The sequence below is a fragment of the Onychomys torridus genome, chromosome 4 (assembly GCF_903995425.1).
Source record: "Onychomys torridus chromosome 4, mOncTor1.1, whole genome shotgun sequence".
NCBI classification, from domain to species: domain Eukaryota; kingdom Metazoa; phylum Chordata; class Mammalia; order Rodentia; family Cricetidae; genus Onychomys; species Onychomys torridus.
The window spans coordinates 11,013,315-11,039,467 of NC_050446.1; the positions used below are offsets into that span (position 1 = coordinate 11,013,315).

The 26,153-nt window shown below is 51.7% G+C and overlaps 1 protein-coding gene across 1 annotated transcript in view; it reads right to left on the reverse strand.

The window, feature by feature from the left end:
• The window catches only part of Col5a1 (collagen type V alpha 1 chain), a 154,160-nt gene that overhangs the window by 74,266 nt on the left and 53,741 nt on the right, over positions 1 to 26,153 (reverse strand). Inside the window, 9 exon segments of the mRNA XM_036184070.1 lie at positions 1,004 to 1,096; positions 2,519 to 2,593; positions 4,227 to 4,289; positions 4,474 to 4,515; positions 9,553 to 9,609; positions 10,136 to 10,315; positions 11,009 to 11,239; positions 11,767 to 11,898; positions 13,027 to 13,158. Of these exon segments, the coding sequence (XP_036039963.1) occupies positions 1,004 to 1,096; positions 2,519 to 2,593; positions 4,227 to 4,289; positions 4,474 to 4,515; positions 9,553 to 9,609; positions 10,136 to 10,315; positions 11,009 to 11,239; positions 11,767 to 11,898; positions 13,027 to 13,158 (1,005 nt within the window).

The window sequence follows — 26,153 nt, forward strand, 5'->3', positions numbered from 1 at the left end:
GTCACTCCAGTTCCAGAGGACCTGATGCCTCTTCTGGCCTCAATGGGCACCAGGCATGCACATGCATGCAAAACACTCACATAAAATAAAAATAAATCTTAAAAAAAATCATACAAGCCCTCTCTCAGTTGGCTTTGATAAAATGCACACAGATGAAGAGGCCAGTCAGGCAGGCACATGTCAACAAACCTAATCCCAGGGAGAGCCTCATCCGATTTGAGTTTATCACTGTTCCATGGCAACCACACAATACTGAAACTGTCCTTCAGGTACCCCAGTGCACTCTGGCCATTAATGTCTCCTCTGCACTGCACAGAGTGGTATCACTATTTCCCAAACAAGGAGTTCTATGCTGGCCTTATCCACACTTCACTAGAGGACCACCCACCTGGCCACCCCACTGGGCAGTGGCAGATCAGGCCAGTCACTGGTAATCAGAAATCTGGAGCCACATTATTTAGTGATGCCATCTACTGATGTGCTCACTCGGGACGGAAGGGGACCCTGAACTCAGACCTAGAGACCCTGGGCTCAGTGTGAGAGACCCTGGACCCAATGCAAGAGCCTTGGGGATCCATTAAAAATTCTGAGCCCAAAGTGAGGGACCCCAGGTCCACAAGCTCTTTCCTAGGGTGTGTTCCAGCACTCAACCCCAGCCCCAGCCCTGGGAGACTGAGTCAACCACCTAGCACCCCCACCTGGAGCCCTGAGAGTTCCTTTCCAATGGGTAGCCCCAAGTGCAAGGCCTGGCACAGAGGTGAATGTCTTTACACCGCAGAAGAGGGGTTCACTGGGTGAGACAAGCTATAGAGGTCCAGACGCCTCTCACCCCTCTCTTTGGACAGGGCACCCCTGAAAACTTTCCTTAAGCTTCCTATATTCTCCAGCTGTACAGGGAGGACCCAACCCTCCCTATGCTCCTGACTAGGCAAACTGTGAGTCAATCATGCAGCCACTGGGGCCAGGCTCTACCACACAGAATCCAGATATCCACATTACTTACCCTGGCTTGCTGGAGGATAGCCTGGGCCTGGGACTCCTGGGCAGAGACCATGGGGCCCTTAGAACCAGCATCACCACCACCTCCAAACCGGAACTGCGAGAGCAAGGTGAAGGGTCACTAGGGATGGAACATGGTACCCACTCTGATCCCAGCATGAGGTGGGTCTCATGGGCCTTAAGTAAAGCAGAGACTCCCAATCCCAGAACCTTTATGCACACGGCCCTGGTCCACAGCTATCACAGCCCTCCTGAAAGCCTGGACACCTGAAACCTGGCCTGTGCCCACAGAGGACTTTGGGCCTTCATTGCTTTGCAGCCTGAGGAATCACAGACCCTCATCACTGCAAAGAATAGCCAGGGGTCAAAGAAACAGGGATAGGTCCAAGGGACCTGCAAGGGACACCATGGTTCCACGTGGGGTCTCCCTCAGTGCGACATGGGAGTAAAATGCAGTTGGTGCTATTGTTCTGAGGCCTTAGGAAGAGAACATGGGCACCAGATGGCACTTTCTTTAACATCTGCCCTTGGGAGGGGAACCTGCCAACTTCCCGTCCTCCTTCATTACCAGCCATCCTAGGAGCACTGGACTTAACTGGTGCTGGGAACATAGTCCTGAGAGCACAGTGCTGAGGGCACACTACTGGGACACAGTGATGAAGACCCAGTGCTGAACACAGTCCTGAGGACAAAGTGCTGAACACAGTCCTGAGGACACAGTAGTGAATAGAGTCCTAAAGACACAGTGCTCAGGCACAGTGAAGGAGATGAGGGGAAGGTTCTAATGCCTTCACTTTCCCAAGTCTGTTAGGCCTGACCTGCTTAGAGCCCTCCATCTTGAGGGCACTTCTGCAAGGGACCAGTTGTTCTCCAGAGGGTGGACAGGAGTCCAGAGCATGTGCCCCTCCATTCATGGCCTCCTGTGACTGCAGAGACCCCAATGCCAGCAGCAGTGGTTGGGTGCTGGCTACCAAGACATAGATGTCTGGGAAACGTCTGGGTTTGGAACCTGAGGCCAGGTTGGCCTTCAGCTACTCTCTGAGCCTGGAGTCTTTCATCTATGAACAATTTGCCTGAGGGACCATCCTCCACTTGTTATAAACACAGAGAATATGAGCCCGGGCTTCATCCTTATTACATAGGATTCAATAGCAACTCCAGTGGGTTCCAGAAGGTTCTAGAATAAACCACCACAGCTACAGAAGATGATACCTAACCACAGAAGTAGCTTCCAATGAAGCCCTTGTTTTTCTTCCAGTCACTGGTTGACTCTTTAGGGAGCCTGGAGTCTATCCAGTGACAGGGAGCCTTGCAGGAGGCTTCCCCAGGAGCCTCACCCAGAGAGTGGGACCTTCCTTTCTCCTCCTGGTACCAACGACAGGCTGAGCTATGTGGACTTGCGGCAGCTGCAAAGACCACCCACCCAAACCCCATTCCTGGGCTGCACAGATCACTGCACACCCACCCCTTCCAGGACCTGCCCGCTGCACCCCCCTCAGCCCCAGTTAACAGCACTCACCGGCAGCATGAGCATGGTGCCTGGGGGACCGGGCAAGCCATCAGCCCCAGGAAGACCTGGGCGCCCAGGGGGCCCCTACAGACAGACAGGGAAGAAAACTGGTCAGAGAGACAAGAGGACAGAGCTGATGAGCAGCAGTGAGAACGAGAGCTCAGAAAACAGCAAGCAAGCACAGGGCAGAGCAAGACTCCGTAATAGGAAATGTTCTAGAAACCCAGAGAAGGAAGCAACATGACAGGGGGCTATGGGGAGGGGGAGTGAGGGAGCCGAGTTAGGGGTAAGAAATTCAGAGGAAAGAGAGGTGATTGAGTCTGGATGGAGGCTGAAGGCTGGGGCTTGGAGAAACGCAGAGGCCAGCTCCCATCAGCAAATAGCACCCACTGTCTCCACACAGAACGGGGCCTGAGAGCAGCAGTCCCAAGCTCTCCTGGCTATGCATGAGGAACCTTCCTTGCTCCAGTCCTCAGCTCTGCATGTGATCAGCAACTGGAGGACAGATAGAGCACCTACTCATTTGGACAGACCCAGAGTAAGGTGTGAACAGAAGAAGGACCACCCATGGGAGCACAAAGCCATCTCAAGCAACTTGAAGTATGTTCAGGAACCTTCTTCAAGACCTGGCTTACAGGGGCAGAGGATGTGACAGAGATCAGACCCCCAAACTGAACCCAGCTAACAGAGACACCCACCCTTACAACCCAGGACCCCTCCCAGTCTCACTGTATCGACAGGTACCTAACTTTACTATTTATCCAGAGTTGCCTAAACCACCATGATATCCTCAACCACTGCCTTGAAGAGGCCATAGCCAGCCGAACATGCGACATGACACCCTTCCATGAGACCACACCATCATCTGCCTTTCTACCTTCTGCTTAAACACCTGACTGTGCTGGGCCAAGAATCAGCTCTAGGGACAAATGCCTGCCCTTAACACATAGACATCCTCGTCTGCAACTCGGCTGTCTGATTATTAGTGGTGACATTCATTAGATGAGCAGGCAAAAAAAGGAGAGAAAGGAGGGAGGGAGGGAGGGAGGGAGGGAGGGAGGGAGGGAGGGAGGAAGGGAGGGAAGGATAGAGGGAGGGAGGGAAAGGAGAAAGGAAGGGGGGAGGGAGGGAGGGAAGGAGGGAGGGAGGGAGGGAAGGAGGGAGGGAGGGAGGGAGGGAGGGAGGGAGGGAGGGAGGGAGGGAGGGAAACTCACAGACTGTACTACTCCAACTCACCACCAGGTGTCGGCAGGCGCTCAGGGCCCAGGGCATGGCTCACATTCCACCCAAAACAAACTTCCCAGCCAGTGGCTTGATTTCTAATAAGAGGGGCTAATGTGAGAACTAATGGAGGCTCCAGGTCAGTAGCTGCCTGTGAGACACAGAGGCACCAGGGTCCTTCAAGCTTGTCACGCTCTTGTAGGGCCACTGCTGAGGACTGCCTGCTGGCTGCCTCTGGACCCAGGTTGGTTCTTACACTCCTGGCACAAGGCTAGGTGAGAGTCAACTCCATAAGGATCTGAGGGTGTGACACTGGATGGCCCTGGGGAGAGGGGCAATTTGAGGAAGTAGTAGATGTTCTTAGTGTCGTTTCTACACTGAAAAACAACGCAGGAGGCAGAGCAGGAAGGAGAAAGAAAGAACCAAAGCAAGAGGAAGAAGAATGTGCAGACAACCCCACAGAGCATATGGTCTTGGACCTGAACCAGCCTCTTACCCTTTCTCCAGGGTCGCCCACTTGGCCAGTAGGACCTGTAGTTCCTGGTGGTCCTGGAAGACCCTGAAATTAAAAATAAAGTCAAGACAGGGCTTCAGATATGGCCTCAGGGCAAAGACCTTCCCTTCCAGTTAACTGAGAACAGAAGAGGAGCCAGGGAAATCCCAGGCTCCGGTATCTGCAGAAGTGGGGTGATCCCCCCACAGTACCTCCCACAGGTCAGAGGGCAATAGAACCAGATACTCACAGCAGGGCCTTCAGGGCCTGGGGGCCCCTCTATCAGCATGCCCTGCAGAGAGGGGGAGAAGAGGACATCTGAGATCAAGGGCCCAGCCCAGCCCAGCTGCCGAGCTGGTGGAACAGTCTAGATCTACAACAGTCAACCGAGGGGTCAGTTAGTCCTTAGAGGGCTCATGGGCAGAGGCCTGTGGTGGGGGACACACTCTTCCCACCTTCGACCTCTACAGGTTCTCCTCAAACACAACCTTGACAAAAGCACCACAGTTTGCCAGGATGAGAGAAATGGCCCCAAATACTGCTCCTGCCTTCTGCCTCGACCTGCAGAGGATCCAGCAACCCAATGGATAGAACAGACCCCAGGACCAGGCACCCAGGTGGACTGACGAAGGCTGAGGACAAGGAACTATATGGGCTGTGGGTAGTCAGGACACACCCAGCCCCTCCTCCCAAGAGCCCAGCACCCTGCTGAAGTCACCTGACCCACAACTGCCTTCTTCCCATCATTCCTGAACACAGGGTCCATCCTATCTCCTGCTCTCACTGTGTCCAACCCCAAAGGGGATAAGGCCTCCTGCTGCCTATTGGCCCAGTCTTGAAAGGAGGGCTTTTCTGCTCTGGGATCTGCATTTCTGGGTGCCCCCCTTCACAAAGCACCACTCAGACTTCTCTTGGTCTCCCTATTACCACCCATCCACCCAGAACGATCTGAGTCTCATGCACACTTTAGGAGAATCTGTACTGGGAGGGTGGGGTGGGGATCTGCACACAAGGCCTGCAGCTGGTACCCAGAGTCTGGGGCAGGCTTTGGGAGGGTAGCCGCAGGACCCTGTCATGACACTTGCATGCTGTACAGGCTAGGCATATGTGAGACATGCATAGATAGATATGTCTCCCCGTTGGCTCTCAAGACTGCAGGAATAATGGAGGGAGTGGCTGGAGGCCTTGGCCTTGAGCCAGGTCCCTTTCCAGTCTCCCAGCCAAAGGAAATAGGAAGGGCTATTCTGCTGAGATAATGGGTGCTGCCATGCCTCCGCTATGTCTTTGGAAGTACGCGACTCTCTTCTCAAACCTGGACTTCGCTCTGACAAGCGAAAAGACCTACTCAAGTGGGGGTGTGAGACCAGGAAGGCTGGTCACCATGGCCAAGGAGGTGGGGGTAAGGCACAGCTGACCGGGGGCTGCAAAGTGCCCTGCCACACAAGCCTCATCCACCCTGCCTCTGGGGGTTCCTGGTCTCTGGGAAGCTATACGCCATGTTTACACAGATGCGCTAGGAGAAATATTTGTGCGTGCGATGTACACAGAGAACTCATCCAAGCGGCTCATCTTCCCACTTCCCATTTCCCCTGACAGGCAGCTGGGAGAACTCAGAAGTGGAGAAGGGATTAAGGGAGCCACTGGCCCTGCCAGGGCCCAGGAGACAGCAGCTGTCTTTCCAGACACACACACTGTTGTTCTGTGGAGCAAGGAGTGTGGGGGGGGCAGCATCACAGGATCTCACAGGAGGCGAGCCCCAGATCACCCCAGGTCAGAATGAAAAGGAAGGCATGTGGTTAGAGGAACCAGTCCCTGGCCCCATGGCCTTGCAAGCCATGCTAGCCCTACCCCGCACCTCACCACCCCCTACCCATCTCCTAATGCACTGGGGCTCAGAACTACAGGAGAAGGTCTCTGTAGCTGACAGGGCTTATTTAACACTAGTAGTCTATCAGAAATAAACTCAGCTACCCTCACTAACCCCCACCACAGCCACACACACACTGACCCAGGCTCACACAAAGAAAGGCTGTGATGCAGGATGGTAGATTGAGCTCTTTGCTGTGTCTACATACGTCACGTATGTCAAAGCATCATACTTGAGTGCCGGAGAGATGGCTCAGTCAATAAAGTGTGCAACCATGAAAACCTGAGTCTGGATCCCAGTGTCCATATAAAAGCTAGGCTTGGTGGTGTGCACCCGTAACTGGAGACAGGTGGATCCCTGGAGCTCACTATCCCGACAGTCTAGACCTTTACTGAGCTCTCCACCATCTTACCTCCAGGAGAACCCTCTTCAGGATACTGAGGGCACCTGCACATACATGGCAGACACTTGAGACATAGTTAAAAATAAAATTAATCTTAAAAAAGAATAAGTTGGAGATCAATTGAGGGAAACAATTGACATCTACCTTTGGCCTCTGCATGTAGGTACACACAGGCATACACTGCACACATATATACCAAAGTGTACCTACACATAATAATAATAATAATAATAATAATAATAATAATAATAAGAAGAAGAAGAAGAAGAAGAAGAAGTCATACTGTTTTGTTATCTTAAATATATATAACTAAACAAAAGTCAGAAATAAAAGATCTCAGACTTGGCCAAACTGAAGACAGTTGTTTACTTTGCAGTGAGAAAATATCTTGCTCCGTAGCCTAGGCTAGCTCAGAGCTCAGATCCTCCTGCCTCAACCTCCCAGGTGCTGGCATCATAAGTATGTGCTATCACTCCCAGCTCTCAAGCCCATCCTTAATGGAGATCCACCTTCTGCTAAGCAGAACAAGCTAGAAGCAATGACAGACTGGAGCTGGAGCTCACTTGGTAAAGCCTAGCATGCACAAAGGCCCAGGCTTGAACTCCAGCAGTGTAGGAACTGGGTATGGTTCATAATCCAAGGATTAGGAGTTCAAGGTCATCCTCAACTACTTAGCAAGTAAGGCCAGCCTGGGCTACTTGAGACATAGTCTCAAAATAAATAAATAAAGAGCAATGATAAACCAGGAAGGCAGAGTCGAGTGGGTGGCGTCATCGCCCTACCAGGTGAGAGACATCAACTCAGCACTTACTGGTCCTTGAGGCCATTGTAGGCTGGTGCCAAGGATACTACTGGGCCTGCCTTGTATCCACCAAGTTAGATCTGTCCTTTTACGGAGCCCCTTGTCTTGGGGATAAATTGGAGGAGCTAAACCTGAGCAGGGAAGGCCAGCCCTGTCCTCCTGGATGCAGGGGATGGACTGCAACCCCATTCTGTTGTAAACCCATTCTGTGGGACAGGTGTTGGGGAGAGGGGATAGCAGCCGCCCCCACACGCGGCAGGGTATGCACCGCCAGTCCCCAAGGCCTCCATCTGTTTATGTATAGCTAAGACTCTGAGGACATCTGGCAGCGCTCCAGGTTGACAATTCCAAATGTTTACACCATCTCTCCGTGGGGACTTGCCAAAGGCCCTGTGGACACTCTGAGGAAGCTGGGAAGAAGCGAGCATCAGGCGGGGGTGGGGGTCCTTCTGTAACTGCCTCCAGATGGCTTGTGCTGTTCCCAGAGAAGAGGAACTGGATCGTCTAGAGATGAGTGTCCTTTGGACCGCCTCTGCATCCTCAGTGCTGTCTCTGAACCACCCTCGCCCATAGCCTCTAATGGGGCTCTCTCAGTGCCTCTTCTGCTTTTGGAACTTGGGTGCCAACTCCACACACAATAAGCTTAAGTAGGCCTATTTAAAGGTACCACCCAACCACTTCTGAAGTTGGAGACCAGCCTTGAGGCCCACAGAGCCTTGGGTACCTGCCTTCTCTGGGACCTCACTGCCCTACTCAGGAAGGTGCCCCTTTTAGTGAAGCATCAGGGACCCTGTCAAGGGACTACAATGGCTGACCATGTCCACCTGGGTCCAAGTCCAGTTGAGGGAGTGCCCTAAGGAGGTCCCGCAGAGCAGAGAGGCCATCTGTGCTAAGCCTCCCCCAGGCACAGAGTAGAGCAAACCTCAGGCGTGTGCCAGGAGGCAAGTCTGCCCTGGTCCCTTGAGATGCTCCTCTTCAGGACTAGCCTCCTATGAACATGAACTTGGGTTGAGATTTCCCATGGAGTTGAGCAAGGGGTCCCTGAGTTGAGCTACCCTTATGCTCTGCACCCTTTCCCTTTGTTCCCTGAGCCTATAGCCTCAGATAAGAGTTGTCTTCTTTGGATCCACAGGGAAGTCTGGGAAGAGGATACATGTCCTTGGGCTCAGAGCCAGGGGGAGACAGGGCCATGGGCAGCAGGCAGAGTCCTTGGAACCAGCAGGAGGCTTTCTTCCAGAGCTTCCCTTGACCAGGAAAGAGGCCAAGCCAGGGAGCTTGCCCTGGTCCACTGGCCTACTAAGTGCTGCCAAGCAAGGCTCTTCCCCTGCATGAAGGTGGAGGTCCTATGAGGCTGGTTCTCTGTCCTAGGGAGCCCCAAGGTCATGTCATGAACTCAGCCCCAGGGAGTTGAGTCCTGGCAGTAGAACTGACAACTTTCCAGCCTTGTAATGGCCAGGGTGTAGGACAAGGGCTTCCTCCCTTGGGTACTCACAGGATATGCTAGTATGGATGACCTCAGTGGCTAGCTCCTCTGGGCAAAGCCAATTCTGAGCCCACACTCCCATGTCTACCGAGCCCAGTTCAGCCAATTGCACAGCTTTCTGTTCTCAGGACCCAAACGGGCCATAGCACCTAGCAGGACAAGGATGCCCTCACCATGGCCAGGAGGGGGCATGGACTGCACACAGCCACACATTCTCTACAGGTCCTTGTACTAACCTACCCAGGATTCCATTGCCTAATGACATGGGGATTTGACATGGGGGGGGGGGGCTTCCTCAAAGCCACTTACACTCCCTTGACATGGCTTCAGATCTTTCCTGTTTCAATGGTTGCAGCAAATGGACTCCAATGGAGGCATAAGGGCATGGAGAGCGGAAGTCCTTAACTAACTACCACCCTGCTACTTACACTAGGAGTTCCCCACCCAGCCTTGGTCCAGTCTTTCTCTCAAGGTCTGTGTCTCCTCGTCCAAAGAGCTCTTAGCAGAGGTGTGCCGACCCTCTGCCTTCTCTACAGGTACAGACACGCGATCTACACATTGCCCAGCACCTTGACCAAGCTCCAGAATACTCCTTCATTCCCAATTATCTGTGATACAGAGGATGTAGAGGACATGGGGGTGGCTTCTTAAGTGGCCTGGTGGGCAGAGAGTGAAGACCCACAGTCTGATCACACCTTACAAAATCATCATGAGCTTAGCAGAGGACACCACAGCTCACAGACACAATTTATACATACACATATATGTCCTTACCGGCTCAATGATGGCTGGCTCTCCCTTTTGCCCTTTCTCACCTCGAGGTCCTCCAATCTGGGTGGGGGGGGGGGTGGAATGTGATATTCCAGAGAGGAAGAACAGGGGAGAGAAAGGGAACAAAAAGCCCATGTGACACAAAACTGGTGCAAAACCGGGGTGCCGCCTGCACCTAGGCACTCCCCTTATGTCCAAAAGCAGGGTCACAAGCTGAAGTGGACCACCCATCCCCACACCTAGCCATGCATTTATCAACATAGTCAGGCACCAATGACCATTATGGAAGTCAGAGGTGCCACTTCAGAGAATGAGGCTCAGTCAGGCATGGTAGCCCACGCCTTTAACCCCAGTGCTTGGGAAACAGAGGCAGATGGATCTATATGAACATCAGGCCAGTCTGGTCTACATAATGAATTTCAGGCTAGCCAAGGCTACACAGTGAGATCCTGTCTCTAATTAATTAAAAGAGAGGAATGAAGCCACATGGCAACCATGGTCACTCTTACCACCCTCAGACCTCTGGAAGTGCTGCCCCTTCCCCACCACCCAGATGCCCCTGAGCAGAGGAGCCTGAGTCTCTTACCCCCTCATAGATGGTATCCTGGTTAGCCGGCATGCCTGGCCCTATCTCTGATGGGGAACCATTAGAGTCGGAGTCAGGGTCAAAGTATGGGTCATAGTAGTTTTCATCTAGATTCTTGATGGTTTCCTCGGTGAACTCACCGCCCAGGTCATCCTTCCCTTCCCCTGGAGATGGAGCTGGCTGCAGATGAAGAGACAGAAGTGGCAGGGTCACTCAGGGAGGCTGACCAGCTGGCATGCAGACTTTGCCTGGCAGGCACTGAGTCCAGCTATTTCTGCTGGACATAAAACAACCAGTGGCCCCAAAACAGAAGAGTTAGAGCTAAAGGCCATGAGGGACTCCACAGCCTTTCTGCTGCACACCTCCCAGCCACCATGGGGATGGGTCCCCAAACTGCCCATGACACCATCACAAGCTCAGGCAGAGAGAAGCAGCAGGTGCTCCTCAGAACTGCACTCCATCCCCGGGGAGGTGTGCACTCCGCTGGCAATTACAGCTTGCACACTGGAAACTGAGGGTCTTCCTAATAGTGAAGAACACAATGCCCCATGAGGGTTACTCTGTGATGTTCACGGATGGTACTCCTGTAGCCAAAAACTACAGTGTTATCTGAGCCACCTTGAGAATGAGAATTCAGAGCCCAACAAAGCTAATCTACCATTTTTTGGGGGAAACTGAAATAAACTCAGAAAAGCCAGTGGCTTCCAAACCATACTCAATCCCACTCCAGAGGACTTGGGAGCCAGGGTATGGGGGTGTGGATGATGAAGGCCACCCAAGGAAGTAGGTGCTCCTCAGTGACCAGAGCCGTGGCCTCTGCCCCTTTCCCACCCCGGCCCCTAGTTCAAGACATAAAGATAGGGAGGTAATTACATTGGAACTGTTGGAGGTAACGCTGGTGCTGGTGGGGATCTCGGCCCCTGAGTCGGGGTTGGTGGGCTGGTCAGGGTTCTCTACACCCTCTCCATAGCCAAGGTCTTCGTAAGGGGAGGGAGTGTAGTAGTCGTCAGTGGGAAAGTAGTCATAGTCGCCAATTCCTGGATCCTCCTCCTTGCCGGCAGTGTCAGGCACTGTAGGGGCTTCTGGTGGAGGCTGGGTCTGTTCCTGAGGGCAGAGGATAGAAAGGGGCAGTCAGGGTACCTGGATCCAGGATTGTCTAAGCATCCATCCTAGCATCCCTTTAGTAGTAGTGATCAGCAGAGTGTGGATGTGAAGTTCATCCAAGGCCTGTGGACTTGGGTTCAGGGCCCTCAATCTCTGGAAGGCAGAAAAAATGAGAAAGGAGGCAGCCAGTGCGTGAGTACCAGGTACCAAGAATTGGCCTGAGGAGATGGAGGCCCACCCAGTGATACATCAGGAAAGGTACAAACCACAGCTTAAGTTTCCATATGTGCGTGGGTGGCAGGGGTGGGGGAGGTGGCAGATGTGGTGGGGGGGGGCGGGGCGGGGAGCGTGTCTCACCCTGTAGCCAAGGCTGGCCTAGAACTCATGATTGTCCTGTCTCAGCTTCCCAAGAGCTAGGATTATGGGTATGTGTCATCATGTTCACAGCCTCTGGCTGTCTACCCTCCCCTGCTCCATGGCCTGAGGGACCATGAACCTCCCCAGCCCAGCTCCAGTCCAGCTCAGACCTCAGGAACCTCCGTGGTTTCTCTGGCGGCTTCCACTGGCTTCTGTGTGGGGGCAGGCTCCTTCCCCGGGTCTTCAGGGTCTTCATAATATGGGTACTCATAGTAATAGGTCTCACCATCTCCTTCTGGGTACTGAAGTCAATGGTGCCCATATGAAGAAGGAAATGGACATATTACAGGGAAGCCTGTCAAACTCCTTGCCCTGGCTCAGGTGGGAAATCAGATGTCAGAAGGCACTGCCCAGTCCCAAGGGTCCCTGGACAGGGCTATGCCCTCAGCTGCTCCCTGAGAAGCTGAACAATACCCAGAAGCCCAACACGAGGATGGACAACCCCACACACTCCTGAGAGGTCAGCAAAAGCTGAGTACTAAAAGTGATTACATCTGACCCCTAGGAATCAGTGTCAGGACCAAGTGTGATTTCTGTGGGCCACAGCCATTAGCCACCAAACTTGACCTTCAACCCCAAAGCATGAGTACCCAAGGGGAGGGATTCATAGTCACAAGCAGGCATTCTGTCCTCAAATACAAATCAGGGACCTGGTTGGGGCTGGCCTCAGACCTCTAACCAACACAATCTCAGGCTATGTGGGGTGTGGCCTAGGCCAGGGAACCCGACAGCCCATGAAAGCCCCCACCTACTCTGACCAGCAGTGAAAGAGGAGAAATGGAGAGGTACAGATTGAGATGCAAAGATGCTCAGAGAAGCAAAAGACCAGCCCAACCAGAGAACTCCAAATAAAATGAATAAGGTGTTGCTACAGGAAGGCATAAGAAGGGGAGGAGAGTGACCCAGCAACCAGAGTGGAAAATGGGGAGAAGGGCAAAGGGGACAGACATGGCTGTCCTTCGGAGTTGCTGCTGCTGTGGGACTCAGGGCACCGGCCACTATACCACAGGGCTGAGCATGCCCTATTATAAAACTTCAGGTGCCCATGAGAGAATGGACTGAGCTCTGAAGAACATGAGGCCCAGCCTGAGGGTAAAGGGCACCTGTCTGCATCCATCTAGGGATGTGTGTGGAAGATTGAAGGACGTAGCTGTTGATGACACTCCCTTGAGAGACTCCATCATGGCAGGGGCGGTGTAGCTACTCCGTGGTCAAGTGGATCAGACATATCACACACTGCTTCTCCTATGGTTTGTTTAAAACTCGGTCCTGCAGCTTCCCCAGTCCTTTAGAACCCCAATCCTGCTGGCTTTGTACCATCCTGGGGTTTGCCTGTATGCCCACCATGAGCCCAGCCAGGGGTGACTCACGTATTCATCTGGGTTAGGGTCCTGTGACTGAGGTGTGTCGGGAACCGCAGTGTCACAGTCGGGGCTGTAGTGCTCACAGTAATCATAGGCAGCCCGGTGGTCAGAAACAAAGAGCAACTGTTGGATGTCACCCTACAAAAGGACAAAAGCTCATGAGTAAGCAGCACAGGTACTCATAGGAATCTGGGGGACCAGGAGACCCAGCCTGATGCTTTGGGCCAGAGAGCAGCCCAGGAAAGACCTTGAGAAGAGATGATATCCTTAGGGAAACACTTCCTCTCAGCAGATACTGCTCTGAAGAGCTACTTAAGCTGGGATGGCCCATGTAGGGATTAACCCATTCATCTCCCCATCCATCTGTTCACCCACACATCCATCTACCCAGCCACCCATGCACCCACCTTTCCATCCATTCACTAAGCATACATTTATTCTCTTACCTACTCATCTGCTCACTTACATTTTTATCCATCCATTCATCCATCCATCCAACTCACCCATCCATTCATCTATCTTTCTGTTCATCCATCTATCTACCTATCCATCATTTCACCTACCCATCCACTCATCATCCATCTACTTATTCACCCACCTATCTATTCATCTACTTTTCCATTAATTATCCCTCTACCTATCCCACATTCACCCACCCACCCATCTACTTACCCATCCATGCATCCATCCATCCATCCATCCTTCCATCCATCCATCCATCCACTAATCACCAACCCATCTATTCATCCATCCTTCCATCTAACAATCCACTCAATTGTCCATCCATTCATCCAATCTATCCATCCATCCATCCACCCATCCATACATCCATGCATTTATTCATCTACCCCACAATGCATCCATTTATCTACCAAATACCTCTTGCACACTTGTCAGGTTGGTGCTTACAACTACTGCATTTACAAAGCATAAATGCATCTGCCCTAGATTTGGGAGGGCATGTCCCTGTCTCCATCAGTCTCCAGTACCAATGGGTATTTCTTTAAGATACACTGTTTGGTCATTGAGTTAAACGCAGAATTATATGACCTAGCAGTTCCAACCCGGGAAACTAGGACAAACACTTAAACAAACTTCTCCAAATCAGTTCACCCCTAAAAGTAAAGAGGGACTCACTCAGGCCAACACACATACATACACTCTCATAGCAGTATTGTCAATGGCCCTGGACATGCGAGCACCACGTGTCCAACCCAAAACAGAAAACAAATGGAAGGCAATGATGACTGTCACAAGCACAAGTCACAGCCCAGATGACCCCGCAGAGCTGAGGCTGGAACTTTGCAGCTGGTCAGAAGACACTGCTCACAGAGCAGCTGAGCGCACAGAATCTTGTACCCCACTTCTCTCTTACTACGATCATGCAGAGAAGAAATGAAGAGTCTGAAGAGGCTGCAGCATGATGTGCAGACGTCCTCCTGGCAACAGCAAGGGCCAGCTTGAGGCAGGGGCTGGGTCCTCCCAGCCAATCAGAATTTACTAGTGACAGTGACCAGGAGTGAGTGTTTCCACTCACTGAGCACAGGGTGAAGAAGCTGCTCATGGCCTCCCACTGTGGCATCACAGTCTGTCTATCAGCCCCCATTCGGTGGCCCAAGAGAGTAAGGCTCAGGGTCCAAAAACAGGTGAGGCAGGGCCTGTTAAGGTGTCTCAGGAAGTTCCAGTGACTTCCTCCTTCTGGGCTCAGGGATGGGGGAGAAGGTATGAGAACATTTTAGCATTTTGAAGGCCATACTGGAGATAGTACAATAAGCAGAGGTGACCCAGTGCTGTGCCAGGAGTCAAGTTCTCTGTACCTGGAGCCCATCCTGTCATACAATGCTATCACCAAGTACTATAGTTGAATGTATTACACTATACTGGAATATAATGTGTAATATATTCCAGTTAAAGACAGGGCTGATCTTCAGAATTTCCATCAGTGGGCTGCAGGAACAAGGCCTGGGTACCATATGGGAAACATTAGTCTCTTGGGTTTATTTTGGGTTCTCTCTCCATTCCAGGCAGAAGAGTTACCTGCCTGGTTTCCAAAGCCCCTGCATGAGCTGTGTGCTCAATGGCATCTCTGCCTTTCCAGCTGTGCTCTGCAGCCCTAATGGACCAGTGCTAAGTCCCTGAGGCTTGACAAGTCACCCATGGTGTGGAAGGAGGGGACCTCCAAGCTCACCTCCATGACTGCCCTCCTCTCTGAAGACCCTGATAAGGGCATTGAGGAGTTCTGACAAAGCAGAGCAGGTTTCAGTGCCCACCTCTGCCACCAGTTCAGAGTTTGAGGGGAGGCAGGGAATGGTGCAGGAACACCAGCTTTCAGCAGCACGGGGCCGAGTGCTCTCCACACAGACAGTGAGGTCTGGAAAACCATCCCACTCTGCCACTCTTCGGCTGTGTGGCCTGGAGCCTGCCTGAGATTTGCTGTCTCTCAGTGAAAATTGGGCATGAAATAAACACCATCCACTTCACGTGACACTATGGAGCTGTCGTCCTCCAGGCAAACCGGTATAACCAAGGTGCTCAACAACAAATCTTGGGATCACTGAAAGGGGACTGCAAGAGAAAAGCCCTAATGGGACAGTAGGATAGAGAGTTCCAGGGGGCAGGGGCCAGCAGAGGACTCAGTTAGGACAACAAACATGAGTGGCAGTGAGAAGGCACAGCCATCGGACACTTTTGACATACGAGCCAGGATCAGACCACAGGAGTCAATAGTGAAGGCCAGAAGGAGGGGCTCAGAGGGACTCAACAGTAAATAGTGAGCATCCAAGAAGGGAAGGAAATGCTAGACACATGTCTGTGGCTACAGTGAATGACATACCCAGTTCTTTCTCACTGATCTCCTCACCTATCCACCCATCCATCCATGCACTTCATCTGTTTATCCAATCATCCATGCAACCATGAATGCCCTCCATCCATTGGTGCACATTATTCCTATGTCCATCCATCCTTTCATTCATCCATTTATTAATGCCATCTATCCATCCATCTATCATTCTTGCAGATCATATCTATCCACCCACCAATGTCATCCATCTACCCGTCCGTCCATCCATGTACCCATCCATGCATCCATCCATTAACCTGCTTATGCAGTGACCATCAAGCACCTGCTGAATTCCAGCCACTGTCACACACTGCAGGTGCTGCTCTGATACCAAACAGCGACACGGTGGTGCCCACATTCTGTCAGCACCACAGACTGCCCTTGTGCTTTCCTGATACTATCACATCCCCTCAAGACCACGTGATCACTGAGAGTCTATTGGCACCCTATGTCTGGCTAGAATCTCAGGACTCCTCTGGTCCTGCACCCACAGTTACACTGTGCTATTGGGGAAAGTGGCCTTCTTGCCCAATCCCTGCTTTTCATTAGGTGGAGTACGAACCTTTCTCTGAGCTGGACCCCAGGCTGAACCTGGAGGTCCCAGAGCCAAGAGATGTGGCCCTCAGGAAGGTCCCAGATGTGGCCCTCCTATCTACTGGGCCATGGCAGGACGGGACGGGTGTGTCAGCGGAAGTCACTGAGTGTGGGCCCAGGGAAGGCTTCCTGGGATTCCCCCATCCTGAGAAGGAAGGTGTGGACATCTTGTGATCTAGGACAAGGTCCTTCACCTCCAGTTTCTGTCTCTGAGAGGAAGCTGGCCTAGAACTGGGCTGAAGTGGGAGTGCTTACTGACAGAACCAAAAACCAGTCTCAGAATCAAAGGCCAGCCTCTCTGAACCCTGGAGGCTTAGTCTGAAAACCCCAAGTAATGAGCAAGGGATTCAGAGTACCCTCAACCAGGCCCGAGTCTGTTTGGATGGCTATGTCGGGTGGCCTCTAGTGTGACCTGCAAATGGTCCTTCCCTCCAGGTGCCATCACAGTGACTAGACCCCAAACCCTGACCTCTTTAGAAAAGGGGGGAAAGACATTTCTTCCTGTGGTCTGCCTTGTGCCCTAGGGCACAGAGTTCCATTCACTCATGTGACTGTCGCTCAGGACAGGTCACTGGACCTGATCTCAGAGTAGTCTAGCTTCCTCTCCCTTTCTGATAAAGCACTCTGACAAAAACAAAGTAGGGAGGGACAGACTTACTTGGCTTACAGTTCCAGGTCACAGCCCAGGATTGAGTGAGTTCAGGACAGGAACCTGAAGGCAGACTTACTCACCATTCCACGAGGCGTTATCTCTAAACAGAGATCTCACTCACAGCTGGAAGAACAGCAGAACCCAAGGAGGAGGATGCTGGCCGGCTCACACACAAGTACATGCTCAGACAGTTCTTTGTTTGCTTGTTTTTGTTTTTTATGAGTTTCTCTGTGTAGTCTTGGCTATCCTGGAACTCACTCTGTAGACCAGCCTGGCCTTGAACTCAGAGATCTGCCTGCCTCTGCCAACTGAGTGCTGGAATTAAAGCTGTGAGCCACCATTACCTGGCTCAGCCAGCTTTCTTAGACAGCCCAGGACAACGTACCTACAGAACAGAGTGATCCAACCTGGGCCAGACTGACGCTATTATATCAATTAACAATTAAGAATATGCACTATAGACATGGCCGGTAGGCCAAGCTGATGTGAGTATCTTAATTGAGACTCCCTCCTCAAGTGACTTGAGGCTGTGTCAAGTTGACAATCGAAACTAACTAGGACATTGAGCTCCAGAGGTAGCCCATAAGCCCATGCCCATGACTACTAGCTGACCCCCCAAGACCTGTCCCCATCTCGGCAGGCAAACTCCTATTCAGACTGCAGACAGAAAAGCAGTCTTCCCTGCAGCAAGCAGGACAGCCACTGCCTTGTCTGTACCTGCAAAGAACTGCACGCCGCCACTCCACATCACCACAGTACTGCTGTGCCCTGGAGCCCAGGCTTCTACCAGAAGCAGAGGCAGGACAGCTGCGCAAAAGGCAGCTGGGGGTAAGGTGGCCTAGCTCACACTTGACCCCTGGGGGTTAAGAGGCAAGGACAGGGGCTTCTTCTTCCCTTAGAGCAGCGTGGACTTCAGGCCATGGGGGGATGTGGGAGTCAGAGAACAGACGCACAAAACTGCCTACTTCTGCTTGACCTTCTGCAGCCTCTGCTGCAGCAAATGGGGCAGGGCATAGAGGGGTCTCGGTATTTACATAGTACCTTCTTCCCCTACTGACATCCAGTCTAGATGCTTCTCTCTAATGCCCATCACTCCTCCCCAGCAGAGGTGCGCACTGACCTTCTCCCCCCTCCCACACTTGTCCCTCCTAGGACATTGGAGGCCCACGTTTTCAACTCCCACAGATGAGAGCCTCGTGGCAGGATGGTGCAGGAAAACCACACCTTTCCATTAAGCAACACCACCTCTAGCTCAAATTTCACCCAATTCAAATAAAATAGTTTCTCTTTCAGTTGACAGCTTGGTATGTAAATAAGTGTTCTCCAAACACACTTGGTGGGAGGAGGAGATGCCTTTGTGGGGCAGTGTACACTAGGAGTCTTTGGGGCCTGGCAGCTGACACATTGTGAGGACACTGTCTCTCACAGGCTGTGCCTCCCCAGGAACCTCAAGCTCTTCAGGCAGAGATGTGCAGGACACACCTCTGCAATCCAGCTTAGTGGTCAAGAGAGCAGGCCCAGAGGAAGGTGGCTCACTGTCACGGAGTGTGGGGACACACCATCACCTACATACTCCATGACAACTTGTTCTAAGACTGGAGAAAGGGCTCCAGCAACTGACACAAAGCCCCGTGTTCCTGTGCGCCTACTCTGGAACCCAAGCTAAGCTGGCTTCAGCCCAGTCAGGTGTCCAGCCTGGATGTGGAATGCAATCAACCCAGGCTGGGCAAGGAATGCCTGCCTTCCAAACCTTGTCCATCTCCAAGCCCTACAGGGAGCCAGCTTCACTCTATACCTGATGCTGGTCCCGGGTGCCTCTGGCCCATCTAGCTTTTTTTTTACTGTGTGTGAGGAGAGGGGAGAAGAACCTCAAATGCCCAGTGCCCAGCAAGACTACCAAGGGACAAAGAGCTCTCTGTAGGGCAGGAGGACAGGGTTCTAGGACAGGGGCTCTACTTCACACCCGTTTCTGCTCCCCAGCTGTGCAAGCCTCAGATTGGGGCTGAGAGGACAGGGTGAGGGTGCTGTTATTCCATTAGGGTCCCTCCCAGACCTTGTGAGAACTGGGAGAAGAAGAGCAGGAACAGGAGAAAAGTGAAAACCCAACCTGGGCTCTGAGAAGACCCTACCGCCATCATGGGCTGCCTCTGACCTGGGGCTACCACATGGCCTCAGACTGAGCTAGGGCCTGGTGTCCAATCTCTCAGCCAACTTCTTCAGGCAGCTATCAGATAAAAATCAGACCAAAGAGCGTGCTGGGAGTGGAGGTGTCATGAGAGATGCAGGGACTGTGCTAAGCCATTGCCAACCTGGTAAAAACCGCAATGATGACTGGTTAGCAGAGTGCCTGTCTAGCATGCACAAAAGCCCTGGGTCCAATCCCTAGCACTATGTAACTGCGGCATGGCAGCACCACACTTCCATCTGAGCACTAAAGAGGTAATAGATGGCAAGAGGATTAGAAGTCCAAGATCATCCTTGGCCACACAGCAAATTAGAGGCCAGCCTGGGATACATGAGAACCTGTCTCAAATAGATAGATAGATAGATAGATAGATAGATAGATAGATAGATAGATAGATAGATAAATTCATCACAATGGATGGAAGGCAGACAGCAGTCTTGTACACAAGAACATGTCCTGCTCAGAAATCCAGGTCCTCTAGAAGTCTCTGATGGTGGTGGGTCTGGAGAGGCTGGGCTTGGTGGAGTTGGGAGGTAGAGGTGTAAAGGACAGGCCCTGTCCCTGCAACTTCAACGGCATCCCAGAAGGCAAGAGTGCTCCTCTTCATCCCCTGGGAGCTCAAGAATGCTTCTGGGTGGATCTGATACATCCTGCCTCTCTTTGGGCTAGGAACATTGGGTGGGGGCAGGTACCCACTGCAGGGAGCCCCAGCAGGGTGTAGCTGTACTAACCCATTTTGAGACCTTGAAGGATGTCCTCAATAGCCTCACTGCCCTGTGGACCAGCAAGCCCTGCAGGAAGCTCAGAGGGCTTTATTGGAGGCTCAGCCTCTCTGGATTCCCCTGTCACATTGAATGCAGCCTCAGCAAGCTTTCAAGAAGTCACTGCCTGTGGCCTAAGTGGCAGAAGCCTGGAAGCCCCAGGTAGATAAACTACTTTTTAAAGTCAAGCCTAGGGCTGGAGAGAGGGCTCAGTCATTAAGAGAACTTGTTACTTTCACCGAGAACCTGGGTTCAACTCCCAGCATCCACGTGGTGGCTCATAACCACCATAACTCCAACACCTTCTTCTAACCGCCATGGGCACAAAGTACTCATACGTACATGCAAGCAAAACATTCATACATATGAAATAAAATAAATAAATCTTAAAAACAAAAACCAATGGCCAGAGTCTCACATTGAGAACAAATTAGCAAAGCTTTACCAGAGAGATCCAGGCTCCATGCAACAGCCCTGAATCTCACAATGGCCTCTTTATGGCATGGGCGAAGGAGAAATACAGGCCCTAAACATGCAGGGCTTGCCCCCCACCCCAGGCCTTCTCAGGACCTAGAAGTAGCCAGCAGGGGTAGAGGCAGGAGGCTAGAACCTGGACTCACAGGGCTCATAACCTCACCCACAGCTTGACACCACCTAGAAAGGTCTCAGGCCCGCAGTCCAGAAGGACACTCCTGGCTTCTCAATGTAGGCAGGAAGTTGTAGTTGCTCATGGGTAGCACTCTGAAGGAACTGGGGTGCTGCAAGGAAGTCAGCATCAGCTGTCCTTCCAGAGGTGGGCTCTGGCCGCAGGTACTCATGAACAACTGGCTGAATTTCGGGATTGGGCCATAGGCTCTCTCCAGAGAGCTAGACTCTATGTCCCTGCATGGAGCCACTGGCTCTCCAGTCTCGCTGAGGCTCCCTTAATGCCATGTCTTATTGCTAACTGTTCCCAGCACACACACCCCCAGAGATGCAAGGATGGCAGACACAACCCCCAGATCCTTCAGACTTGATCCTTTCCTACTTATATTCTGATGCAAACCATTCCACATACCCCCTTCTCCATGAGCATGACTTTGCCCAGAGAGGCAGAAGTCACGCACTATTGGCGTGGTGCCATGGAACACTCCAGCCCTGCCCTCTAGCCTGCCAGGAAGGGGTCTCAGTGCAGGAGTCTCATCTGCTGTCCTCTGCCTTCTGGGGATTTTCTCCAGAGTCTACTTTCCCAACACGACCATAAAGACACACACACACACACACACACACACACACACACACACACACACACACACACTGCAGGCCTTGTATCAAAAGCTGAGGTTGTCTGGCATGTTTGTAGATATGAGTACAGATTTTGTGTTCACATATGGGTATGGAGACTGTGTTAGTATATACCTGTGTGTGCACTGCTTTGTCTGTATGCATGTGCGTGTCATAGAAGGGCTGGACAGTAAGCGGCTGACCCTCAAGGAGCACCGAGGTGAGTACCTGAGTGTCCAGGACACTGTTTCCTCCCTCAACTGCAGGTCATAGGTCCTCAAAAACTATACTGAGTCCCTCTGTCCCTCCCCCACATGATGTCCTGAGCTCACATCAGGAAAAGGGAACCTTGACTGAGCCTGCCTCAGACAAGGTCTTGTGTTGTCCACCAACCTTCTCTGGCCCACTCTGTGTCTCAGCAAAGGTGACCTTTTCCCCAGGCCTGATCCTACCCTATTCTCACACTTCCAAGTGAGGGGATGGATGGCTTCTTTTATGTTTCTCTTCTACATGACCACAGATGTGTGAACATGGAGAGATGAGACCACTGTCATGGGCCACCTAGCAAGGAGGCTGCCCACACCCTTCCCAGCTCCCTAGAGCTGCTCCCTTGGGGGCCAAGGCCAGTGTCAAGCTATGCACACCACACTCAGGACACCTTCAAACTGCTCAGTTACCCAGCAGGCTTATACAGGGTGGGTAGCAGCCCAACCCATGCTTCTAAACCCAAGGGCCAGGGCCAAGCCCTACCATTACTTCATTTAATTTCAAATGCCGCAGCCCAGAACTGGCGGTCCACACAGCCTGTCTATGGCAACCCTAAATCACCTGAGGAGAAGAGAGTGTCAGTGTCTGAATGCCGCTGTCACTCTCGTGTAACAGCCTTTGCCTGCCCCTCCCCCTTCTGTTCACAGGCTTGCTTTCTGAGCCCCTACCGAGCTTCTAGAAGCTTCCACCCCATGCCCGTTGGGCATTACTGTTGTTCCCGTGTGCTGTGCTGACCGTGCGCCCATGTTGGCAGCATCAAGTGAGCGGTCCATTTTTCTGCAGAGGACAGGTCCATCCCTATTTGGACACAGTGGAGATCATGCTGTCCTTGGCGCTCACGGAGCCCGAAGCATTTTGCTGAGCGAGTCAGTTGTGTCTCTGCCGATAATGAGATTTTAGCCAAGCTGCGTTGGGCCGAGGAAATTGCAAAGCTTTTGTTGGAGAGTCTGCAACCCTGGGGGCTATGCAGTGAACTCACATGCAGCAGAGAGTTTTGCAATATGCCCTCTGATAACAGAGGTCTCTCTCCGCTCCCCTTCCTTTGCATTCTTCCCTCTCCCTGAGGCATCCCCGACACCATGACTGCCATACCCGACCCTCACCCAATCCAAAGAGGGTTCTGCAGGGATCCCCACAGATCACTGCTTAACTTACAGATTCCATCATCAAATTTTACCAATACTACATCACACCTACAAACAGACAGGTGCAAATGAGTTGAGAAAACAAGCCCTTCTTGTTCCAGGATTCAAGAGAGGCAGCCCACAAGTGTACTAGCCAAACAAGTCTTGAATCCCCACTCATACTCCCTGGCCATAAGCCATCCTCAGAAACATGCCGTAGACCTCTCCATCACCCATTCAAAGCACACCTAGGCACCTGTGGCCTGGACAAGTTCCCAGGGTGCCTTGATTGTTGTCGCAGGTGGAGGAAGGTGGAACTGGAAGGTAACACTGCCAAGCTCCGCTGGGTTCCCATCTGAATCATGCTCAGTGGTCTTAGGCACGTTCCCAAACCACATCAGGCCACACTTCCCCATCTACGGGGATGGAAAGAGGACTGGCCTTGGCAGTCGCCAGGGGAGCCTCAGCCCAACTTCCTCAACTGGAGCAGAGCATGACCATGTTTCCAACAGCAGTGAAGGATCACAGAGCCAGGCCACATAGGCACATGCCAGGTACCCATAAGTACAGGACACACCCTGTCAACAAGCCAGGGGATTCTTCCACAGGCCCAGTGCAGAGCAACTGGGTTCCATGGGGCCCTTTCTGTCACTCTACGATGTCCTCAGAAGTTTCTTGTTGACAGATCACCCATCTGGGCTTTCTGGGGCCCACACAAGCCACATTTAAAACCTTATTTTGGTATTATTGCTTATGAGCTACACAGGATGGAAACAAAAAATGTCTAAGCCAGTGGACTTAGCAAGAATACACTGCTCTGTGGTTTTCAGTATGCCTGTGGAGATGGGCTGGGCTGTGTTTATAGGAGAGTTAAGGAAACAGCTTCAAGTGGTCAAAAATGTCCTCTTGCTGTCTTTCCCTAGATGCTATTAAGGGTGCATGGTATAAAGGCATCATGCAGGAAACATCTAAGAGCTAGGCCTGGAGAAAGAGATGGATGATCACCATCCTCATCACCACCATCAAGACTACCATCATCACCACTATCTCTACCACCATTACCACCAGCACCTTCACCATCATAATTGTCATCACCATCACCACCATCACCAAGACCACCATAACCACCACCACTACCACCAAGACCACCATCACCACCATTATCATCACCACCAAGACCACCATCACCACTACCATTGCCATCATTACCACCACCAACTTCACCATCACCTCCACCATTGCCACTAGCACCTTCATATTGTCATCACCATCACTACCATCACCAAGACCATCATCACAAAGACCACTATCGATACTATCACTACCACTATTATTACCATCACCACCATTATCACCATCTAGATTACTATTACCACTACCATAATCACCAAGGTCATCACCACAATTATTACTACCACCACCAAGACTACCATCACCACCATTACAACCATCATCACCAGCATCACCACACCTACCAACACACCACCACCACTCTTCCAGTCATGACCATAACTATCCCATATGGCCGTCAATCCCTGGTGAAGGCTCACCATCATCTGAACACCCTTCTTCTACAGCATGAAAGCCTGCAGGAGCATACATAGCTTTAATTCCTCCTTCATGTTCAGTGTTTCGCACTCTCTACTAAGTCTAGGGACACAGGTGAATAACTCTATGTCATAACTGTTAGTCTCCAGGGAGAAAAAAAACAACCCTTAGGCTTCCTTTGGACAATTTGCACAATTGGAAAAGGGGGTTCCTTCTGAGAGATCCAGGAAGGCACAATGGAGGACAAAGATCAGATACTAGATTTGGTTTCTTGACTCATCAGCATGGGATGTGTTGAGCCCAATGATGTGAGTGAGGCTACGTGAAGAAGGCTACATACTGACTTGAGCCAGGGCTATGGGTATGGCCAAACCCAGACTCCACAGGATACCCATACGAGCCCTGCAGCCTCCTATGTGTGTGTGTGTGTGTGTTTGCATGTGTGTGTGTGTGTGGGGGGTAATGTTGTCCTGGTTAGCTTCCTATCGCTTGGACAAAACATTCTGACCAAAAGCAATTTGGGAAGGAAAGGGTTTTGTTTTGTTTTTGTTTTGTTGGATGGTTGGTTATTGTTGCTGTTGTTGTTTTGGCTTACATGTCCCAATCACAGTCCATCATCAAGGGAAATCCAGGTGGGAACTCAAGGCAGGAAACCAGAGGCTGAAACTGAAGCAGAGACCATGGAGGAACACTGCTTACTGGCTTGTTCCTCATGGCTTGCTCAGCCTGCTTTCTAGGGGTGGCAACACCCACAATGGGCTGGGCCATTTCACACCAATCATTATTCAAGAAAATGTCCCAAAGGCCCATCTGATAGAAGCATTTTTCATTTGAAGATCTCTCTTCCCAGCTGACCCTAGCTTGTGTCAAGCTGACAAAAAAAAAAAAAACCTAACCAGAACAAATGTATAATACAGCTAATATTCATCATTAAGAGCTGAATGAAAGAACTTGTGATTGCCAACAGCAGTGTCTATCAACCCAATTAGGAGCACCTGGTGGATTACAGCCAATCAAATGGACATAGCCTGTGGGCTTCCTGTTACTCAAAAACTCTGGCATTGAGGAGCTTCAAAGGTGTCCATCCGTGTTTCTGAGAGCATGTTCCCAACACCCACACAGTCAGCCATGGGAACTGAAGGACAGGACTTGGCAAAGCTCCCCGTGGAGCCCCTGAATCAGTGCTCAGACACACTCACCCATCAACAGCTTGATAGCAGTTTCTAGGCTCTCACAGGTTCCTCAGCCACATGTTCCTTCTGCAGGTGACATACTGCTCCTCTGCTCCCCTTACATGTGTCCCTGTCTGCCCTGGTCCCCTCCCTCAGTGGCTTGGCACTGTGTACCTCTGTGAAATGAGGACTAACTTCCTAGAGCTCCTTGGCCATAATGCTCTCAGGGGACCAGATCAGAATGTCCACTGCATGCCAGCTCAGCATGATGTCATTGGACAAGGCCTGACTTCCAACATAAGGTCAACCCTGTCTCCTGGGAGATGGCCACTGCTCACAGTTTCCATGAAATAAACCTGACACCCTCATGGGCCAGGCAAGCCTCAAGGAGTAAATCTCAATTCTGCTGCTAAGGGCCTCAGTACTGTGCCTTACTGGGTCTCCAGAAGCAGAGACCGCCCATCTGGTTACCTGCCAGCCAACAATTTAACTTGATGAATAACCCTATGTGGCCAGCTGCCAGCCACACACAGGCTGGTGCCAGCTCCTGCTCCCAACCCCAACTCTTCCTAAACCTGATCACTGGGGAATTGGAAGCCACTCAGGAGTGCCCAGTGCCTTTCACTGAGGTGTGTATGCTCTGGTGGGTGACCTGACCAAAAACAGGCCTTATGTGGATAGAGTTCAATTGAGGGTTTTCAAGTGAGACCACTAGGTTTAGGCTG